The 19,682-nt window shown below is 41.9% G+C and overlaps 1 protein-coding gene across 15 annotated transcripts in view; it reads right to left on the minus strand.

Annotated features, from left to right (window-relative positions):
• KANSL3 (KAT8 regulatory NSL complex subunit 3) overlaps positions 1–19,682 on the minus strand; it is a 40,699-nt gene that overhangs the window by 13,086 nt on the left and 7,931 nt on the right. For 12 of the 15 annotated variants that reach the window (XR_010405730.1, XM_054509908.2, XM_054509907.2 and 9 more), the window contains 11 exons: positions 14,676–14,766; positions 14,348–14,533; positions 6,641–6,772; positions 6,280–6,396; positions 5,928–6,029; positions 5,742–5,813; positions 4,533–4,607; positions 4,196–4,353; positions 1,853–1,916; positions 1,209–1,409; positions 839–995 (listed from right to left, as the gene is read on the minus strand). Coding sequence is in view for 14 of the 15 variants with exons in the window: in XM_054509908.2 (XP_054365883.1) it covers positions 839–995; positions 1,209–1,409; positions 1,853–1,916; positions 4,196–4,353; positions 4,533–4,607; positions 5,742–5,813; positions 5,928–6,029; positions 6,280–6,396; positions 6,641–6,772; positions 14,348–14,533; positions 14,676–14,766 (1,355 nt within the window). In the remaining variant the exon portion in view is untranslated. Of the gene's footprint in view, positions 1–838; positions 996–1,208; positions 1,410–1,852; positions 1,917–4,195; positions 4,354–4,532; positions 4,608–5,741; positions 5,814–5,927; positions 6,030–6,279; positions 6,397–6,640; positions 6,773–14,347; positions 14,534–14,675; positions 14,781–15,675; positions 15,721–19,682 lie in introns of all 15 variants that reach the window. The other 3 variants (XM_064572563.1, XM_054509912.2, XM_064572564.1) reach the window with 3 other exon arrangements.

Raw genomic sequence — 19,682 nt, forward strand, 5'->3', positions numbered from 1 at the left:
ACTAAAAGAAACACAGGGGAAGTGAGCAGATCAGCCTATGTCACCTCTGAGTCTCTCTACATGACAATCAACTCTGGTGCTGCCTCCTCCCAGGTACCTGAGACTTCAGATGATACATGTTCCTGGATACCTCATCAAACACAATGCCCAAGAGGCCTTACCTTGGGGGGCTGCCCAACCGGATCAAAGTGGGGGCAAGGGGAAAAGCCACCATTTCTTTTCTCCTTGCCCAAAACACTGTCTCTTTTCTACAGCTTCAGTAGCATTCACTGTTCTCCAGATTCTAATCTCAACCATACAAACATTTCCCAGCCTAATCTAAAGCCTATCTGCAGAAACCCCGATAAACTTCCCTGAAAGTCCCAGTGTGGGAATCTTAACTCTTTAAGGGCAAAACAAAGAAAGGGCATGATACCAGCTGCACTGCCCTGGAATTTGAGGAATAAAGCTAATCACCCTGTCCACATGGTCTGAAGAGCGAGTGGCTGGGCAGGGCCTAGAACAGAGCAAGTAGCTTCCCCAGTTGGGAGTCAGAAAAAATTTTGAGGCAAATACACACGTAGTCAGCTCATAAAGCCTAACTTCCCCAGAACACCAAAGCAAAGCTGTAATTAGTGGAACTATACAGCTCCACTAACGCACAGACCTTCTGTGATGTCTTACCCTTGAAAACAATCCTTGGTATTCATTTCAACCTAATTTTGTTCAGACAGAAATGTGGGAAAGGGTGCCTCTCACATGCCCCTGGAAAAAGCTGCAGATGCCAATACTTTTCAAATGCCACATGACATCACTCCAGAAGATAAACCAAGAGGCCACTGGGCCAAGAAGCCTCTACCTTGGGCTTGTTTGTGGGTCAGCACAGCTTCCGTGCGCTGCACATGTCTCTTCAGGAGCTGAGAGCTCGCCATCTGACTGGACTTCTGGGCAGAGGTCACTGTAGTCACTTTGGTCTTAGGACTGGAGGTGGGGCTGCTAGACACACTGGAAAGATCCTGAGTAGGGCGAGAAGGATAAGAGCTGAGCCAGCTGTTTGGATCTGACCACCAATTATCAAGTCCCCTTGGAATTCCCTGCTCAGGAATTCTCCTCCTAGGAACTCAAAGGTCCACAGCACTGGCAAGACAGACAAGCACCCCCAGGAAGTGAAGGAACCAACTCCACAGTCCTACTTCCCTGGCAAAGTGCTCCCTCCCTTCCCGTGTTACCTCTGAGCCTGAGGGTGAGGCAGGCAGCTTGGCAGCTGGTGAGGCAGGCCGACTGCCCCGCTCGGGCACCTCAAAGGCCAGGTCTCTTCGGGCTGCGTCCCGAGGCTTCTTCTTCTTCTCAGCATCCTGATCCCGAGGCTCAGAGCCCATGTGCCCCTCAGCGCGAGTGAGCACTCCAGTCAGAAAGTCCACGATCTCATCCTAGTGTGAAGAGGGGCCCGGGCCACTGAGTCCTCAGTCTAGGGAACAGGAACCTCCCCAAAAGGCTCAACTCCATTCAATTAACGCCAGCTCTGGCATCGGGTGTGCTGGTCCCTCTCCATGCACACCGAGCCAGGCACAAACCCCAGCCTCAGCCAAAGACCAGCAGGAGCCTGCTCCCCGATACCTCTGGTGGGCTGGCACTCTGGGGTGGTCGTGCCCCCCACTCCTCCAATAAACCCCTTCTCCCCTGATGCTCCATACACATTTCTACTTCTTCCCCTCTGTCTTTCCCCTTTTCTTTATGATTTAGTTCTACGAGAGGCCCCACTGGATACTCCCTCACACTTCAGAGCCAAAGACACTGCTGCCAACAAGATCAAGCCTAAAAGGTTATAGAAAGGCAAGCCTCGCTGAGAAAAACACATAAAGCAACGGTGTACCTGAATACATCTGTCCACCATGCTCTGAGTCAGCCCCTCTGATTTCTTCTTTGCTTTGCTTATTCTAAGAGACAGAGACGAGGAAATGTTTACTTTAAACATTCCATGGCATAATATGGATTTCTCTTCTGTGTTGGCTATTTTCTGGGCCCAGGAAGGAGGACTACGTTAGCCCTCAGGCAGGTATCCCCACCTCTCTGAACATCATGTTCCACATCTGCAAAATGGGGAATCGTAACACCTCGCTCATGGACTTGTGGGGATTACAAAAATCTAATGTAGAGAACCAAAGAACATATGAAAATTGCCTAGGACTGTATACTCCAAAAGTCCTATACCTATGGCTTCCCAGATAAACTCTGACTTCTAAGACCTCAACCTCTAGAAGTCCCCCAACAAAGGCCCAAACCCTGAGATTACTGGACGCTATAGAAATGAGATTAGTAGAAGAGGAAAGGTGGTCGCAGGTTACTTCTAAAAGGATAAGAGAAAATGGCCACAGGGATGCCTGGGTGCATCTGCCTTCGGCTCAGGTCATGATCCCAGGGTCCCAGGATCGAGTTCCACATCGGGCTCCCTGCTCAGTGGGGAGCCTGCTTCTCCTTCTGCCTGCTCTACCTGCCGCTCCCCCTGCTTGTGCTCTCTCTGACAAATAAGCAAAATCATTAAAAAAAGAAAAAAAAAAAAAGAAGAAGAAGAAAATGGCCACAGATGGCTACATTCCCTTCTTTGGAAGCTAGTTTTAATACCTCTGGCTTCTGGCTGAGGGTCTCAGCAGAGAGGAAAAACAGGGCCCCAAGTGACAAGGTGGAGAACAACATTCTGAGCTTCCAAATTCTGAGACCCCAATTTACTGGCTGTTGGCCTCTGACCTTGTGTAGCACCCTCATCTTACAGATGAGGACAGCAAGTCCCAGAAGTTAAGCAGTTTACCCAAGTTTCTTAGCAAAGCAACCAAGACTAAATTGAGGTCTCCCAATTCGCAGGCCAACACTCAAGCACCTTGCAAACATGTCTCATAAGCAGCCTCACAACATAACTCCCACTAAAGTGTTCCTACCTCTCCTGTTCCCTCACTGCCACTCAACATACACACACATATCCACACACACACACACTACCCTCCTATAGATAAGAATGTCTGAATAACCAACAAAGACAATGTATTTACAAGAAAATATTGCCTTGAGCACCAAAGGATTAGATTCTAGACCCACAAGAAACAGCGAAATGACAAAGACCAGAAAGACCTCTCTAAAACATCCCTCGGTAAGAAACTGACAAGACAGGTGGGAGCAGGTACTTGCTTTAAGCTCACTAGCTAAAGCACACAAATGAAATTAATCTCTAAAATTGAACATATAAAAAAAGGAAGCCCAACAAATGACACACCTCTTTTTCAGTACATTTTCATGAAAGCATTTTTAAAGGCCCTACAGGAAACCAGTCTTTAAGGGACCAGTGGCCATCTCAATGACCTAAGTGCCCCTTCCAAACTCCAGCTGTTTTTACTCCAAAATATATAAAAGAATGTTTAATACAAATAAAATCTACGTTCATGTACATCCTCAGTAAGGAACAAAATATAAAGAAATGCCTACCCCACCCCATTGGAAGCACCAAAACTGCATTCACCGAGTCTCAAAGTATCTCCTTCCCACTGGGTAACTACTAATCACAAAGGGAAATAGAGTAACTTGACAGTGGAGAAACTGGGAAGATGCCACCTTCACAACGTGATCAAGGTTAACATCACCAGTGATAAGACACATCAACATCATGTATCCCCAGGAAGGATGTGCTGAGGGCTTATCATCTCTGGCATTCCTGCCAAAAATTCATATGCTCAACCTAATCACAAAAAATGTCAAAAACCTAAATTGAGGGACAGCCTACAAAATAACCGGCCAGAAGTCTTCAAAATGTCAAGGTCATGGAAGACTAAGGAATAGTATCAAACTCAAGGAGACTGAGGAGACAAGGCAACTAATAACAACATGTGATCCTGGATTGGATACCGGACAGGAAAAGGACATTAGTGAGCCAACTGACAATATCTGCATCTGTAGATTAGATAATAGCATCATAAAATACTTCCTCATTTTGGGAATTATACTCTGGTTATTTAAGATGTTAACACTTGGGAAATCTGAGTTAAGGGTATATAAGAATTTTTTATACTATTTTTGCAACTTTTTATAAATCTGAATTAGTTTAAAATGTAAAATGGCTCCCCCCTTCACGGAAGCAGATTTAGTCTGTATGTAGTTACATCACCACCTCACAGGCATCTCTCCAACACTGCAACATGGCTCTCTCACAGCTCTGGGGGAAGCCACATACCTGAGATTATCGTCAGCTCCCCCAACCACCACCAAGCTGTTCTCAGCCCGAATCTTCTCCCGGAAATCTTCCATGGCTTCGGGATGACACTGCAAGGAATTCTGCCCAATGACAAAGAGGACTGGAGTCTTCATATCCAAGAGGGGATCATCCACATCCTAAAACATGTACAGGTTTTATAATCAGCCAGTTCCTATTCACTGAGCACTGACCTGTCAAGTCCGCTGAGGGGAGTCAGCTGGGCAACCGTAGTCGCTAAGTGCCGGTTTGGGTGATGCACGCACCCCCTTATTCTCACCAGCCAGTGACCCAGCAATCAGCTGCATCCCATGCTTACCCCTCTGGGACCATCCACGGTAAGTAAAGGAAACCCAAGGCAGACAACTGCAGTGACGTACTCCATCACTGACACCTGGAAATAATACAATAGTTTGTCTCAAGGTCAACTGACTTTACTGCAGCTACACCCTACCCAGAGTCGAGAGGTGGTCCAGATCTACCAGCCAGTCCCATCTCTTCCTCCCCAGTCCTAATCCCCAGGAGTACCAGCCATAGTGGCAGCAGTAAGATCACAAGACACAAGATCCCAGGACACAAGATGGAGCCCTGTGAGAACCGCAGCAGGGGGCTGAACCGCAGCATGGGAAGCTCAATGCTTCCATCCTATTAATTCCCTAGACTTGAGTCCTCCTATTCACTTTTTCCTCCACTAATAGCAAATGCAATCAGGAGGACACAAATGTTGCTCTTCTTCCTTAAGCAAAGAAAAATCTCTCCCTTTTGAATCTAATGGTTAGCTCCCAGACACTCCAAATTTGTTAGAGCAGCTGCTGACTGAATTCTCTCATTCCCAGGACCAGGAAGTGTGGGGAGACCGCCTCCTTCCTCTAGTGGCCCTAGATGTCAAACTTGACCAGACCACATGAAGCAGCAGGGACTCCACTTATTTGACCCACTTGAGAACTGGGGCTTTGGACAGGTCAGGGACACTTATACAAACTAATGTACATACAGATGTATGTAAAATAATAAAAAACAGAATTCCTTGATGTCTTAGAAAGGGACAGAATATAGACACAACATCAAATTCCAAAGCTACTAAAATTTATGCCTGCTTTTTTAAGGTGGGAGAATAGTACTTATGTTTGGGGGTGGGGGGGAATTTTTTCCAGAAATACACACTGAAATATATATATATATATAACATAGATGATATTTGGGATTTTCTTCAAAATAACTGGAGGACAGAGAAAGTGGGCAGGGGTAAGATGAAAAAAGTCTGGCCATGAGTTAATCACTGGTAAAGCTGGGTGAAAAGCCCATAGAATTTATTATAGGTCTGTTCGCCCTTTAAGTTTCTGTTTAAAATTTCCACAATAAAGTTAAAAAATAAAGTTAGTCTTCCACACCTTAAAATGCATGTATGTATGGAGATCGTCTAGCACAGTGTCTAGAACATAAAAAAGGACTCAATGGTAGCAATCATCAGTAAAAGTATCAGTATTCTATCCCAAGACAGCCTCCAAATGAGATGGGAATTACTTACGTGACAGGCCACCAGAGCTCCTGTATTCCAGCCAATCAAGATAATGGGTTTGTGGGGGAAATGGCTGTGAATCTTTGTGGGAAGAGAAAGAAGACAGTAAGACAGGAGGCCACAGCCAGGTGCAAAACAAGCCCAGCATGCTGTTTGTTTTCATGTTTCAATGACCTGAAACAAGGGCATTCTCACCTCCAGCACTTTGCTTCTCACTGCCCCAATCATATGCTCAAGACACTGCAGAACTCCTACCCCACTACCATTGTTCAGCAGATGGGTGGCTACGGGGATGACCTAAAGGAAAGAAAGTAGCAGCCATGCCAGCAGAGATTAAGTTTCAAATCTTCTCTCAATTCTACTTAACCTACCCTAAATCCCTTCAACCTTGGAGAAGCACCATTCGAATTAAAAACAAAAAGAATGGGAGTGGGGGATGCTCAACACTTAAGTCCATCTATTTTGACTCCCTCCCACATTCTGTGTGCTCAGTCTTCCAAGACTCTATTCCAACCCAGGAGACAGTTCCTCTTATTCCCACACATACCTTGCCTAAGCAGGAGAGCTGAGACTGCCAGAAGCGGTGGCGGCGTGAGGTGGGGAACACGGAGCTAGAAGGCCCAGAGGAGGCAATGAGAATGAGAGGAGAGCCGGGGAGCTTGCTCTAAGGAGAAAGAACCCCAACAGAGAACCAGTGAGGGTGAGGTGTTACTCCACAAAATCTCAAGTATCCCAATACCTTTCTTACCTCAACCAATGCCAATTTCCTTACGAAACTCTGCTAAGCACTATACACAACCAGTTATTAATGAAAAGTTAAGGCATTTATTATCTTCTTGCTAAGGTTCTGAGACTGGATTCTAAAAATTTTGTGGGTCATAGTTAAGTCTTGAGCTGCTCTGACTTACTGGTTTGTTATGAGAAAGTACCCCCACAGCAGGATCCCAGGGCCTCTTCAGCAGGAGGGACAAGGCCTCAGCTCCTGCAGCCCCAGTCTTCGTATTAGATGACACAAGCATCCGGTCAATCAAAGTAGGGATCTAGAAGTAAAAGCAAAAATGTTTCCAGTGCGAAGCAGGAGACCTGCCTGCTAGCAGGAATCAGGTGGGAAATAAGAGAGTGATTAAGCAAATTATCCACAAAACTAGATATTAAAGGTTAATTAAAATACTTCAAAGAATTTGTAATAAGGAAATTACTTTGCTAAAATGTTAAAGAAAAAATAGAAAACATAAAAAATTACCTCTACTCCGAAAAAATGCTATTAGAAAATATGTCAAAATATTAAAAGTTATCTTTATGGAGTTATGGACAGCTTTTTCCTTTTTATTTATTTATTTATTTATTTTTAAGATTTTATTTATTTATGACAGAGAGAGACACAGCAAGAGAGGGAACAGCAGGCTTCCCGCCAAGCAGGGAGCCCAACAAGGGGCTCGATCCCAGGGCCCTGGGATCATGACCTGAACCGAAGGCAGACGCTTAACGACTGAGCCACCCAGGCACTCCCAGTTTTTTCCATTTTAGATTTCTGTATTTTCTAAACTTCCTCAATGAATATCAGTTGACTTTATAAATTAAAAAAAAAAAAAAAATCTGCATTTTCTTCTAGAGTATTGCCTTCAAGCTTTGGCATGTTAAAGAAATCGTTACCGTGCCCAAAATAATATATCCTATGTATTGTGTATATTGTGACTTATACCATATCCTATTTTTCATTATTCACCAGAAAATGTGACCTCACAGATGTGTTAAGTATAGGTTTCTGACATGCTGATGCTTACACTGAGAATAAATATCTCTGTGAAAAAAAAAAGAAAGAAATATCACTGTGAATTCCACATTACGCACAAAAGGTCAAAGTGACATAGGGGAAAGGAAAGATTTTTGAATGTTAAAGGTACTCATCAGAAAAAACAAAAACAGGGCACCTGGGTGGCTCAGTTGGTTAAGCATCTGCCTTCAGGGCGCCTGGGTGGCTCAGTTGGTTAAGCAACTGCCTTCGGCTCAGGTCATGATCCTGGAGTCCCAGGATCGAGTCCCGCATTGGGCTCCCTGCTCAGCGGGAGCCTGCTTCTCCCTCTGACCCTCCCCCCTCTCATGTGCTCTATGTCTCTCTCATTCTCTCTGTCTCAAATAAATAAAATCTTAAAAAAAAAAAAAAGCATCTGCCTTCAGCTCAAGTTGTGATCCCAGGATCCTGGGATCAAGTCCCACATCGGGCTCCCTGCTCAGTGGGGAGTCTGCTTCTCCCTCTACCTTGCCCCCCTGTTTGTGATTTCTTTCTCTCTCTCTCTCTCTGTCTTTAAAACAAAACCATTCTGGAAAACCAGAGAATGAAAAGTACTATGGTGATGCAGGTTGTAAAAAGTCAGCCCACAGCTAACACCATACCCAACAGTGAAAAGCTAAGAGCTTTCACTCTAAGATCAGGAACAAGATAAGGATGCCCACTCTTACCACTTCTATTCAACATTGTATTACTATTAGTCCTAGCTAGAGCAATTAGACAAGAAAATTAAAAGGAATCCAAATTAAAAAGGAAGAAGTAAAACTAACACTATTTGCAGATGACATATTCTATTTACAAAACCCTAAAGACCACCAAAAAGCTGTTAGAACTAATAAACAAGGGGTGCCCGGGTAACTCAGATGGTTAAGCGTCTGCCTTCGGCTCAGGTCATGATCTCAGGTCCTGGGATCGAGCCCCACATCAGGCTCCTGGCTCAGTGGGGAGTCTGTTTGTCCCTCTCCCTCTGCCTCTCCCCCTGGTCATGCTCTCTCTGCATCTTTCTGTCTCAAATGAATAAATAAAATATTTTTAAAATAATAAAAAAATAAAATAAAATAAAATGTCCAAACTACCCAAAGCAGTCTGCAGACTCAATGCAATAGCTATCAAAATTTCAGTAGCATTTTCCACAGAAATAGAACAACCTAAAATTTGTATGGAACCACAAAAAACCCCGAATATCTAAAGCAATCAAGAGAAAGAACAAAGCTGGAGGCATAACGATGCTCCCTGATTTCAAGCTATATTACCAACCTAAGGTAATCAAAAGAGTATGATTGGGGCATAAAAACAGACACATAGATCAATAGAACAGCACAGAAAGCCCAGAAATAAAATCACAAACATATGGCATCCATGGTTAATTAACTTACAATAGAGGAGCCAAGAATATACAATGGGGAAATAAATGGTATTGGGAAAACTAAACAGTCACATGCAAAAGAATGAAACTGGACCACTACCTCATACCATACACAAAAATTAACTCAAAATGGGGTGCGTGGGTGGCTCAGATGGTTAAGCACCTGCCTTCGGCTCAGGTCATGATCTCCAGGTCCTGGGATGGAGCCCCACAGGCTCCCAGCTCAGCGGGGAGTCTGCTTCTCTCTCTGCCTCTCCCCCTGCTTGTGCGCTCTCTTGTCTCTCTCTCTCAAATGAATAAAATCTTAAAAAAAAAAATTAACTCAAAATGGATCAAAAATGTCAACATAAGACCTGAAACCATAAAATTCCTGTAAAACACAGGCATTGGGGCGCCTGGGTGGCTCAGTCGTTAAGCATCTGCCTTCGGCTCAGGTCATGATCCCAGGGTCCTGGGATCGAGCCCAGCATCGGGCTCCCTGCTCCACGGGAAGCCTGCTTCTCCCTCTCCCACTCCCCCTGCTTGTGTTCCCTCTCTCGCTGTGTCTCTGTCAAATAAATAAATAAAATCTTTAAAAAAAAGAAAGAAAACACAGGCATTAAGCTCCTTGACATCTGTCTTGGTGATAAGTTTTTGAATCTGACACCAAAAGCAAAGGCAATAAAAGCAAAAGTAAACTATTGGGACTACATCAAACTAAAAAGCTTCTGCACAGCAAAGGAAACCATAACAAAATGAAAAAGCAACCTACTGAACAGAAGATATCTACAAATGATATATCCAATCAGGGGTTAATATCTAAAATATATAAAGAACTCTTACAATTCAATAGCAAAAAACAATCCAATTAAAGTGTAGAAGATCTGGGGGCACCTGGGTGGCTCAGTCGTTAAGCGTCTGCCTTTGGCTCAGGTCATGATCCCGGGGTCCTGGGATCGAGCCCCGCATCGGGCTCCCTGCTTTGCAGGAAGCCTGCTTCTCCCTCTCCCATTCCCCCTGCTTGTGTTCCCTCTCTCCCTGTGTCACTCTCTGTCAAATAAATAAATAAAATCTTTTAAAAAAAATAAAGTGTAGAAGATGTAAATAGACATTTTCCAAGGAAGACCTACTGATGGTCAACAGACACATGAAAAGATGCTCAACATCACTCATCATCAGGTAAATGCAAGCCAAAACTACAGTGAGAAATCATCTTACCTCTGTTAGAATGGCTATTAGGAGAAAGACAAATACCAAGTGTTGGCAAGGATGTGAGATAAGGGAACACTTGTGAACTGCTGGTGGGAATGTAAACTGGTACAGCCACTATGGAAAACAGGATGGAGGTTCCTCAAAAAATTAAAAATAGAACTACTGTATGATCCAGCAATTCTACTTCTGGGTATTTACCCAAAGAAAATAAAAACACGAACTCAAAATCAGTCATAAAAAAGGAAGAAGGGGCGCCTGGGTGGCTCAGTCGTTAAGCGTCTGCCTTCAGTTCAGGTCATGATCCTAGGGTCCTGGGATCGAGCCCTGCATCAGGCTCCCTGCTCGGCGGGAAGCCTGTTTCTCCCTCTCCCCCTGCTTGTGTTCCCTCTCTCACTGTCTCTCTGTCAAATAAATAAATAAAATTAAAAAAAAAAAAAGTTGCTAAGACTAGATCTTAAAAGTTCTCATCACAAGAAAAAAAATTTTATAACTATACACAGTGACACATTAGCTAGACTTACTCTGGTGATCATTTTGCAATATATACAAATTATCAAGTCATGTTGTACAGCTGAAACGAATAAAATGCTATATGTCACAAAGTTCAAAGACCAACACAAGAAAGTAAGCTGCACCAGGCAATGACAAGCACAGACAGTATTACTAATTTAAAAAAATCAAGACTAAAACGATTTCTGCCTGAGAAATTAGAGGGAATATATCATGAGACGGTCTCAGTTTAATTCAGGAAACAAATGTTGATGCCACAGCTGCAGTTACAAGACACCAGGCTTGTACTGCAAAAGAACTTAATCTACTAGGGGTAAGGAAGACAAACACACAAATAACAAAAGAGGCTATTTATAACTGCCAGAAAAAAACAGAAACCCCACACTGCTGATTCAAACCATCCAACAGAGGAGGAGGAAGTCGAGGCAATTTTCATCTGAAGATGCAGCATGTGAAGTGAGATGTGTTCTGCAGAATTCATTTACAGTGGGAAAAATGCTTTCCAATCAGTGACACCAGACAGAAGCGAGACTTTGTAGGGCTTATTCTAGATCGAGATGGCCTGACGTCAGGGATTCGAGTATGGAAGTAGGGAGGACATAAGGACAGTAACAAAGGCAAAGGATCTTCACTACAAACTGGCCACTTTTTTTGTAACTTATTTGGTAACTACAAGCCACTCAACACCTTGAGGCAGAAGATCTAATCCGAATTAGACTTTAAAAGCTTTTATCTGGCGGGCACCTGGGTGGCTCAGTTGGTTAAGCGACTGCCTTCGGCTCAGGTCAGGATCCTGGAGTCCCGGGATTGAGTCCCGCATCAGGCTCCCTGCTTGTCAGGGAGTCTGCTTCTCCCTCTGACCCTCCCCCCTCTCATGTGCTTTCTCTCATTCTCTCTCTCTCAAATAAATAAATAAAATCTTTAAAAAAAAAAAAAAAGCTTTTATCTGGCAACAGAGTACAACTCTGAAACAATAAAGCCTTGAAACTCACCTTCTGTCAATACAGACTACTTAGAAATAATCAGTAACCTCTGCTTGGAGCTAGGCAGACCAAGTCTAGCTGGTTTTTCCAACACTGCATCATTCTCAACAGAAAATTAAGAGACTAGGGTATATACCTTCTCTGCTCTCTTCACAATGGCTCTCTTCACTAATGCTGAAAGTTAGCTGGGCAAAGAGCATGATCCCATTCACCTGCATTTCCATCCAAAAGGTACATTAAAAGAAGGTAAAAGACCTTTACTTTAAAGACTGTAAGACATTAATGAAAGCAACTGAAGATGACACAAGGAAATGGATATTCCAGGGGCGCCTGGGTGGCTCAGTTGTTAGGCGTCTGCCTTCGGCTTGGGTCATGACACCACGGTCCGGTCCTGGGATCAAGCCCCGCATCAGGCTACCTGCTCAGCGGGAGGCCTGCTTTTTCCCTTTCCCACTCCCCCTGCTTGTGTTCCCGCTCTTGCTGTGTCTCTCTCTGTCAAATAAATAAATAAAATCTTAAAAAAAAAGAAAAGAAATGGATATTCCATGCTTATGGATTAGAAAAATTAAAATTGTTAAAATGTCCATACTACCAAAAGCAATCTACAGATTCAATGCAAACCCTATCAAAATTACAATACCAATTTTCAGAGAACTAAAACAAATAATCTTAAAATTTGTATGGAACCACAAAAGACCCCAAATAGCCAAAGCAATCTTGAGAAAGAACAACAAAGCTGGAGGTATCACAATCCCAAACTTACTATAGTATATCCCAGATATACTACAAAGCTACAGTAATCCGAACAGTAAGGCACTAACACAAAAACAGACACACTGATCAATGGAACAGAATAGAGAATCCAGAAATAAACCCACACTTATATGGTCAATTAATCTATGACAGAGGAGACAAGAACATTCAATGGGGAAAAGACAGTCTCTTTAATAAATGGTGTTGGGAAAATTGGACAGCTACATGCAAAAGAATGAAACTGGACCACTTTCTTATACCATACACAAAAATAAACTCAAAATGGATTAAAAACCTAAATGTGAGATCTGAAACCAGAAAACTCCTAAAAGGAAACAGAGGCAATAACCTCCTCCTGGACATTGGCCTCAGGCAACATATTTATGGATCTGTCTCCTCAGGCAACGGAAACAAAAGCAAAAATAAACTATTGGGACTACACCAAAATAAAAAGCTTTTGCACAGCAAAGGAAACCATCAACCTCCTGAATGGGAGAAGATATTTGCAAATGATATATCTGATAAGAAGTTAATATCCAAGATATATAAAGAATTTATGCCACTCAACACCAAAAAAATAATAATCCAATTAAAAATTGGGCAGAGGACCTGAATAGACACTTTTCCAAAGAGGGCATACAGATGGCCAAAAGACACATGAAAAAAGGCTCAACATCACTAACCATCAGGGAAATGCAAATCAAAACCACAAGGAGTTACCACCTTATTATACCAGTGAGAATGGCTAAAATCAAAAAGACAAGAAATAACAAGTGCCAGAGAGGATATGGAGATAAGGGAACCCTTGTGCACTCTTGGTGGGAATGTAATGCAACCACTGGGGAAAACAGTATGGAGGTTCCTCGAAAAATTAAAATAGATTACCATACGATCCAGTAATTCACTACTGGGCATTTATCCAAAAAAGAAAAAGAAAACACTAATTTGAAAAGATATATGCACCCTATGTTCACTGCAGCATTATTTATAATAACCAAGATATGGAAGTAACCATTTAGATGAATGGATAAAGATGATGTGGTATATATACACAACAGAGTATTACTCAGCCATAAAAAAGAATGAGATCCCACCATTTGCAACAAAATAGATGGACCTAAAGGATATTATGCTAAGTGAATAAAGTCAGAGAAAGACAAATACCGTTATGATTCCACTTATATGTGGAATCTAAAAAATAAAACAAATGAACAAATTAAAAAACAGAAATAGACTCATATTAATTCAGAGAACAAACTGCTGGTTGCCAGAGGAAAGAGGGTTAAGAGATATAAACTTCTAATTATAAAATAAATAAGTCACAGAGATGAAAAGCACAGCATAGGGAGCAGTCAATAATATTGCAATAACATTCTATGGTGATAGATGGTGACTACACTTATTGTGGTGAGCACTAAGTAATGTATAGAATTATTAAATCACTATGTTGTATACCTGAAAGTAATATAACACTGTATCTCGACTATACTTAAAAATTAAAAATAAATTCAAAAAAGTTTTAGAGAGAAACAACCAAAGTATTCATTGTGAACCTGACAGTCTAAGAGAACAAGAGTCTGTCAGTATAGGAACCACTGCTGAGAGCATAGTCTAGAATGGACAGCACTCTGGAAATCTCCCTACTCCGCAGCCCCGCACTCTGAACACCCAAGTCTGCTTCTTGCCTCCTCAACACACCCTCTGGTAAACCCTTCGTCTCCCCCATGATAATTTAATTCTTTTCTCACCTCACCTCAGAGGTGACTCAAACCACAAGCTGCAGGGCTGGAGAGGCTAAATGGTTTTCAGGCCTCACACTTCATCTGGAGACAGTAGGGCTAAAGACGTTTATACCAGACAAAACGTGAAATGATACCATGTCTCCTATTTTTAATAGCAAACCTGCTCGCTTCAGTCATGTCCTCCAGGCTGACCAGGCAGTGACCTTGCCCAACCCCACTTCCTGAACCCACAGCAGAGGCTGGCCAACCCAGGACAGGGCAGACGCCAGTCATAGCCTTACCTTCCCTTTCAGTGTCTGCAAAGCATCCAGGTAGGCAGCCAGCATGGGCAGACTCAAGGTCTCCACCAGGGTGGTGTGCAGCCACTGGATCAGCTTGGTGTCCCAGCTCACACTTGCCAGAGCCTGCCGCACTCTCCTCGCACACTTGTCCACAGCAACACGGCGCAGCACTGGCTCATTGCAAGCCTAGAAGATGCAGGTGAGGTGGTAACACATGAGGGCCACCTTGTTAACAACTGGGGCAGGCGGGAGAGGGACTGACAAGTTAGTCAGCCAGTAAGGCTGAACTAGGAAGAGAACACCAATGGGCCAATTTCTAGAGTCTTACCCCTTCATTGGCCAAGCGGGCAAGCCGGTCAGACTGCAGGGCTTTGAGGATCTTGTTAAATAGCTTGTTCTGGGCCATTGTCCAGCCAGTCCTATAAGAGAAACTCTGAGGAATTAAAGTCAAACGCTGGGGACACTCCTCATGCATGTACACTGTACAAAGATTATGCCATGTTTTTTGTCAGCACTATGAAATAATATAACTGAAAGCAGCTTAAAGACCACGGAGCTAAAGCACAAGACCTAGATTCTAGTCCCAATCCTGCCCATAAGTCATCTCAGCATACATTTGTATTAATATATATACTACAAGTCAAAACCAGTTATGAATGAAGTTTTTTTTCAGTGCTAGCAAAGCTAATTATTTATCTAGAGGCTAAAATAACCCATTAATAAGTAAAAGCATGGCACCATTGCACAGATGTATTTGAATTTCACATGTTTAATATTTCACACAAAAAGACAGGATGAACAAGTATTTCAGTATACTAAAACCTCAGACTAAGATAAGAGACCTATTTAAATTACCTTTAGGAACATAACAAATGAAGCCTTTCCCTAATAGTGCACCCCACACTATCTCTCTCCCTTCTCCATGTATATTTTTTATATTTTTCTGTATACTACACAATTAGCAAGTTTACTTTTGAATGGTCTGTTCCATATAAGTTAACACTATACCATCCCCGCATGACACTGGTATACACACTTCTACTTTGATTAAGGAAGGCTTAGTGTGTCCTCCAACTCAGCAGTAAACTCCTGCAATTAGGAACTAGTCCTACTGCTGTTGTTCCCACCTCATCACACCCAGCACAGTGGCGAGGAGCTATTTAAGTCCCCCCTCAGCCCACTCCTGGCAATCTTAATGACTCTGATACTCGAACTCTGGTCAGTAACCTTCCTAAAGAGACTTAAGAGAAAGGTAACAGAAGATGCCCAATTAATATTTATCAACTCTCCCTGCCACACACACACAAAAAAACTGGTAATTAAGTTACCTTTAAAAAAACAAATTTAAGTGGATGCCAGACTCAAATGAGAACCTGGAATGAGATCATAGTAGTATTTCAATCAGTAGGGTTAAAGTAAATAGGGCTGAGACAACAACTAGCCAACTGGAAAAAGAAAATCTGGACCCCTACACATCACTCTTTACACCAAAATAAATTCTAAGTAGAAAAGTTAAATATTAAAAAATAAAGTTACTAAATAGGAAAAAGTGGTGGGTGTGTGTGTATAATGTATGAATAAGACCTTTCTAAGTATGACCTAAGACCTAGAAGCCATAAAAGAAAGATAAATATTAACGATATAAAGATAAATAAAAACTTCAAACTTCTGTAAAGGAAAAAACTAAACTATCATAAACAAAGTCAAAACACAATGGAAAAGTAACTGTCATTTCATCAAAATAGAAAAAACCTCCAGAAAATTAGTGACAAAATGATAAAATACTCAAAACAAAAACAATGGGCAAAGAACACGAAAAGGCAGTTCACACAAAAAAAGTAGTCAACTCCCTCCAAAATCACACATACAAAGGAAAATCGTAAAATATTACTTTTCACCTATCAAATGGGTGAAAATTAAGAAATTTAGTAATACTCTATGTTGTAAGTGTGTAAGAAAATAGGTCCCTCCATACTTTGCTGATGGAAATATAAATTAGTACAACCTTTTAGAAAGTCAATGTGGAAAATCAATTATGGAGAGAAAAAAATCAATCAAAAATCCTAAGTCAAATCATGTGACTCTGCTCAAAGGCCTTTAGTGGCCCCAATCAGTTAAAACCAACCACCTCCTTGCAGTAGGCTATCTGGACCCCACTGCCTCCAACCTCATCATCCATCACTGCCCTGACTTACTGGGCTTCACCACACTGCCCCATCCCACCTGACACACACACCGTCCATGCTCCCACATCACAGACTGGGCCCTGGTCATCTATTCCTTCTACCTCAAACAACGGCTCCCTCTCCAATCTCCTCCAGGTCATTGCTCAAATGTTACCTTCTACTGAGGCTTCCCCTGAGTCACCCTTATTTAAAACTACCAATACCCAGATTCCCTACCCCCCTTCCAGCCATATCACCACCTCATGCTCTACCCATTTTACTTCTGTTTAGTGTGTCTCCCTCTGCTAGAATGTAAAGGGCAAAATGGCAGGGATTTTTGTTGGTTTTGTTTAAGTGTTATATCCCCAGCATGTAAAACAGTGTCTGACACACAAGAGTCACTTGAACATCTGCTGAATAAATAAATGGATGAACTGTATGCATACTACATTCCAAGTCCTGTAAATAGCTGAGTGCAGACACCAACCCCTACACTCCCTACCACACTAAGCACTGAGCAGGAGAGGAACGCTACATGATTCAGGTTCAACTGTAAACTGAGTGGGTGGGCATACCTGGGTGGGCAAACCGAGGGAAGCTGCTGGAAACAGCTTCAACAATCTCAATTTCTCTTAGTTTATAACAGACTAGTATCTTTTCCATCATATACCACCAGCAAGATACCCTATTTTCTACAGGTCATCTAAGAATACTAGTAACAAGGCCCAATAAATATGCAGATGGAGGACAAGTTATCCTTTGTTATTCATTTTCTACAAGGATCCTACTGCCCTTAGAGTAAACACCCTCTAGAAAGGGAGAAAATAACGGGCCTTCATTTCCTCTGTAAAATAAAATCTCCACCTACATCTCCAGTTTTACGACTACAGTTACACACACACACACACACATACACACAAAGAGTCCAAGAGGACACTAACTAGGAGCAAGGACTCTAACCAGCTCTGCAATAAAGAGCTGGCTGTGTGTCCTCAGGCTCCTTGACTATAAAATAGATGTGGACCTCTTGGTCTCCAAGGTTGCTTCTAGCAACCAAAATCTCAGCTATGCTGACTAATGGAAGCACAACAGTAAGAGAACAGCTGAGTCCATGATGGAAAATTCAGAAGCACCCTCTATCTTCAGTAGCTATTCTTGCTACAGCTGAATCCCTTAACCTCCCAAGCCTCCCACCCTTCATAACCCCCTTATGGGGTACTAAAAGCAGTCTTGGGTTTTGTGGAATTGTCCTTTTTCTTATTTTCCCCTAGTTCTCTTGGCTTAATTCCTGCTACTTCATTAGGATCCAGTCAGTTTTTGTTGCGGTTTGATATTTCAGAGATTTTTGACTTGGGAGGTGGGGAGAGGCTTCAACTCAACATTGGAACTCAGGATATCTCGGGATCAGGAAGGTTTGTGGGAAAGTAGCTACAGCCCATTGGTTCACGATCTCATTTTCCTCCACATTATTTAAATGCACAGCACATTCACATGAGTAGTCGCTTTCTCACGTATAGCAATTCTCAGGTGGACTTGGAAATACAGTATTTCCATATCAACACACCTCTTTGTTTTTAATGGCTGGTTCCACCCTACTGGTGGGCATTTAGGTTGTGCCTCTTTTATTGCTATTATAAACGGTTGCAGTGACCACCCTTCCTTTCCCCACCAATACACACTACACACATCTGTCTACATCTTTATATAGGCATGCAAGTATCTCTGTAAGATAAATTTCAAGTGGAAATGAAAGATCAAAGGCTATCTGTGTCAAAATTTTCAAATTTCCAGTTATGTGAAAATAATATGTATAAAAAAACTGCAGGACCTCAAAAGTGGTATTATACTGTAGCTTCACCCCAGGCAACATTGCTCACTTTTAATCAAACAGGATAAGCAGCGAATACAATTCCTTCATGTTCAACAATCTCTTGTGCTTTCTCAAAGTCTATTGATCATGTTGCAAACTTTAATTCCAAGGACAGAGAATGAAGTATAATTTATTTACAAGGCACCAACAGCAGTTCCAAAATTATCCTGTTCTTTATTATATAACAGGATGTTTTCCCTATTTGTTTTTCTTACTCTATATTTATTCTGAAACCCAAAATGATGGGAGCAAGAAAAATGACGTGAACAAAATGGGAGGGGGCTAGAAAGCTACTTAGAAATTACTACCATACACCAATGACAGTTGAGATTAAATTGAAAAACCACAATGTTGAGAGTCTAAAATCCCAGAAAAAATTCTTAAGATTGTTGCTGGATATATAACAAAGTGATTCCAAGAACTGAAACGTGTTCTCTATATTTTGTCAGCTTCGTGGGAGGCTGGAAAATTAAGTGGGCAGGGAAAAAAAAATGATCTAACCCAAGATTAAGATAAAGAGCATGCAAAAGATATAATTAAGGAAAAATTTAAAAACAGGAGACAGAATTTTAAATACAAGTCTAAACAGTCAAATAGCTGATGGGAACTGTGATGAGTCAATGTGCTCCCCCCACCTAAACCAATTCAATTTTCATGAGTGCAAAAGTGCCTTTTCTTCATTTCTTAGATGAGATCAGATAATCTCATATTCCCCATGCTTTGATAGAACCTGACTGATGTCTGACCTCTGGCTCATCTTATCCAAAGCAGCCAAAGTCACACTGGTCCCAGAAAAGCCTGATGTTTTCAAAGGTAATATTCTTTCTCTGATACTGTTTTAAGAGAGACTAATTCAATATTAAAATGTCTAAAGGATTTTTTTTTAACCAGAAGTCAAACAGGGAGAGACAAAGAACATCAGAGGGACTGAATAGGCCACACTTACTTTTTTCCAGATTATAAAAATTCTTTGCTTAAACACTAAGAGAAAGGAAGAAAGGAAGAGGAAAGAGAAGGAGAGGGAGGGAGGGGGGAGAGGGAGAAATAACTCAAAGATCTTGGACTCAAAATTTCAAATATCCAACCTAAGATTAATACACAGACAGGTACATACAATATCGAGAGATATAATTAGAGCAAATTTTTAAATGGAGAACAATTTTCCTTTGGCAAAATTCAGAAGTTCTGAATTTTAAGATAAGATAAGCTGCTTAAGGATACTAGATTCTTTTACTGAAATGTTGGAAATGTCCTAACATCCATTTGACCATGCTGAGAAATATCATGTGCCAGGAGTATT

This window comes from Mirounga angustirostris, unplaced genomic scaffold (assembly GCF_029215605.1).
Source record: "Mirounga angustirostris isolate CCGP_5_RB_7025 unplaced genomic scaffold, mMirAng1.0.hap1 SCAF_10, whole genome shotgun sequence".
NCBI classification, from domain to species: domain Eukaryota; kingdom Metazoa; phylum Chordata; class Mammalia; order Carnivora; family Phocidae; genus Mirounga; species Mirounga angustirostris.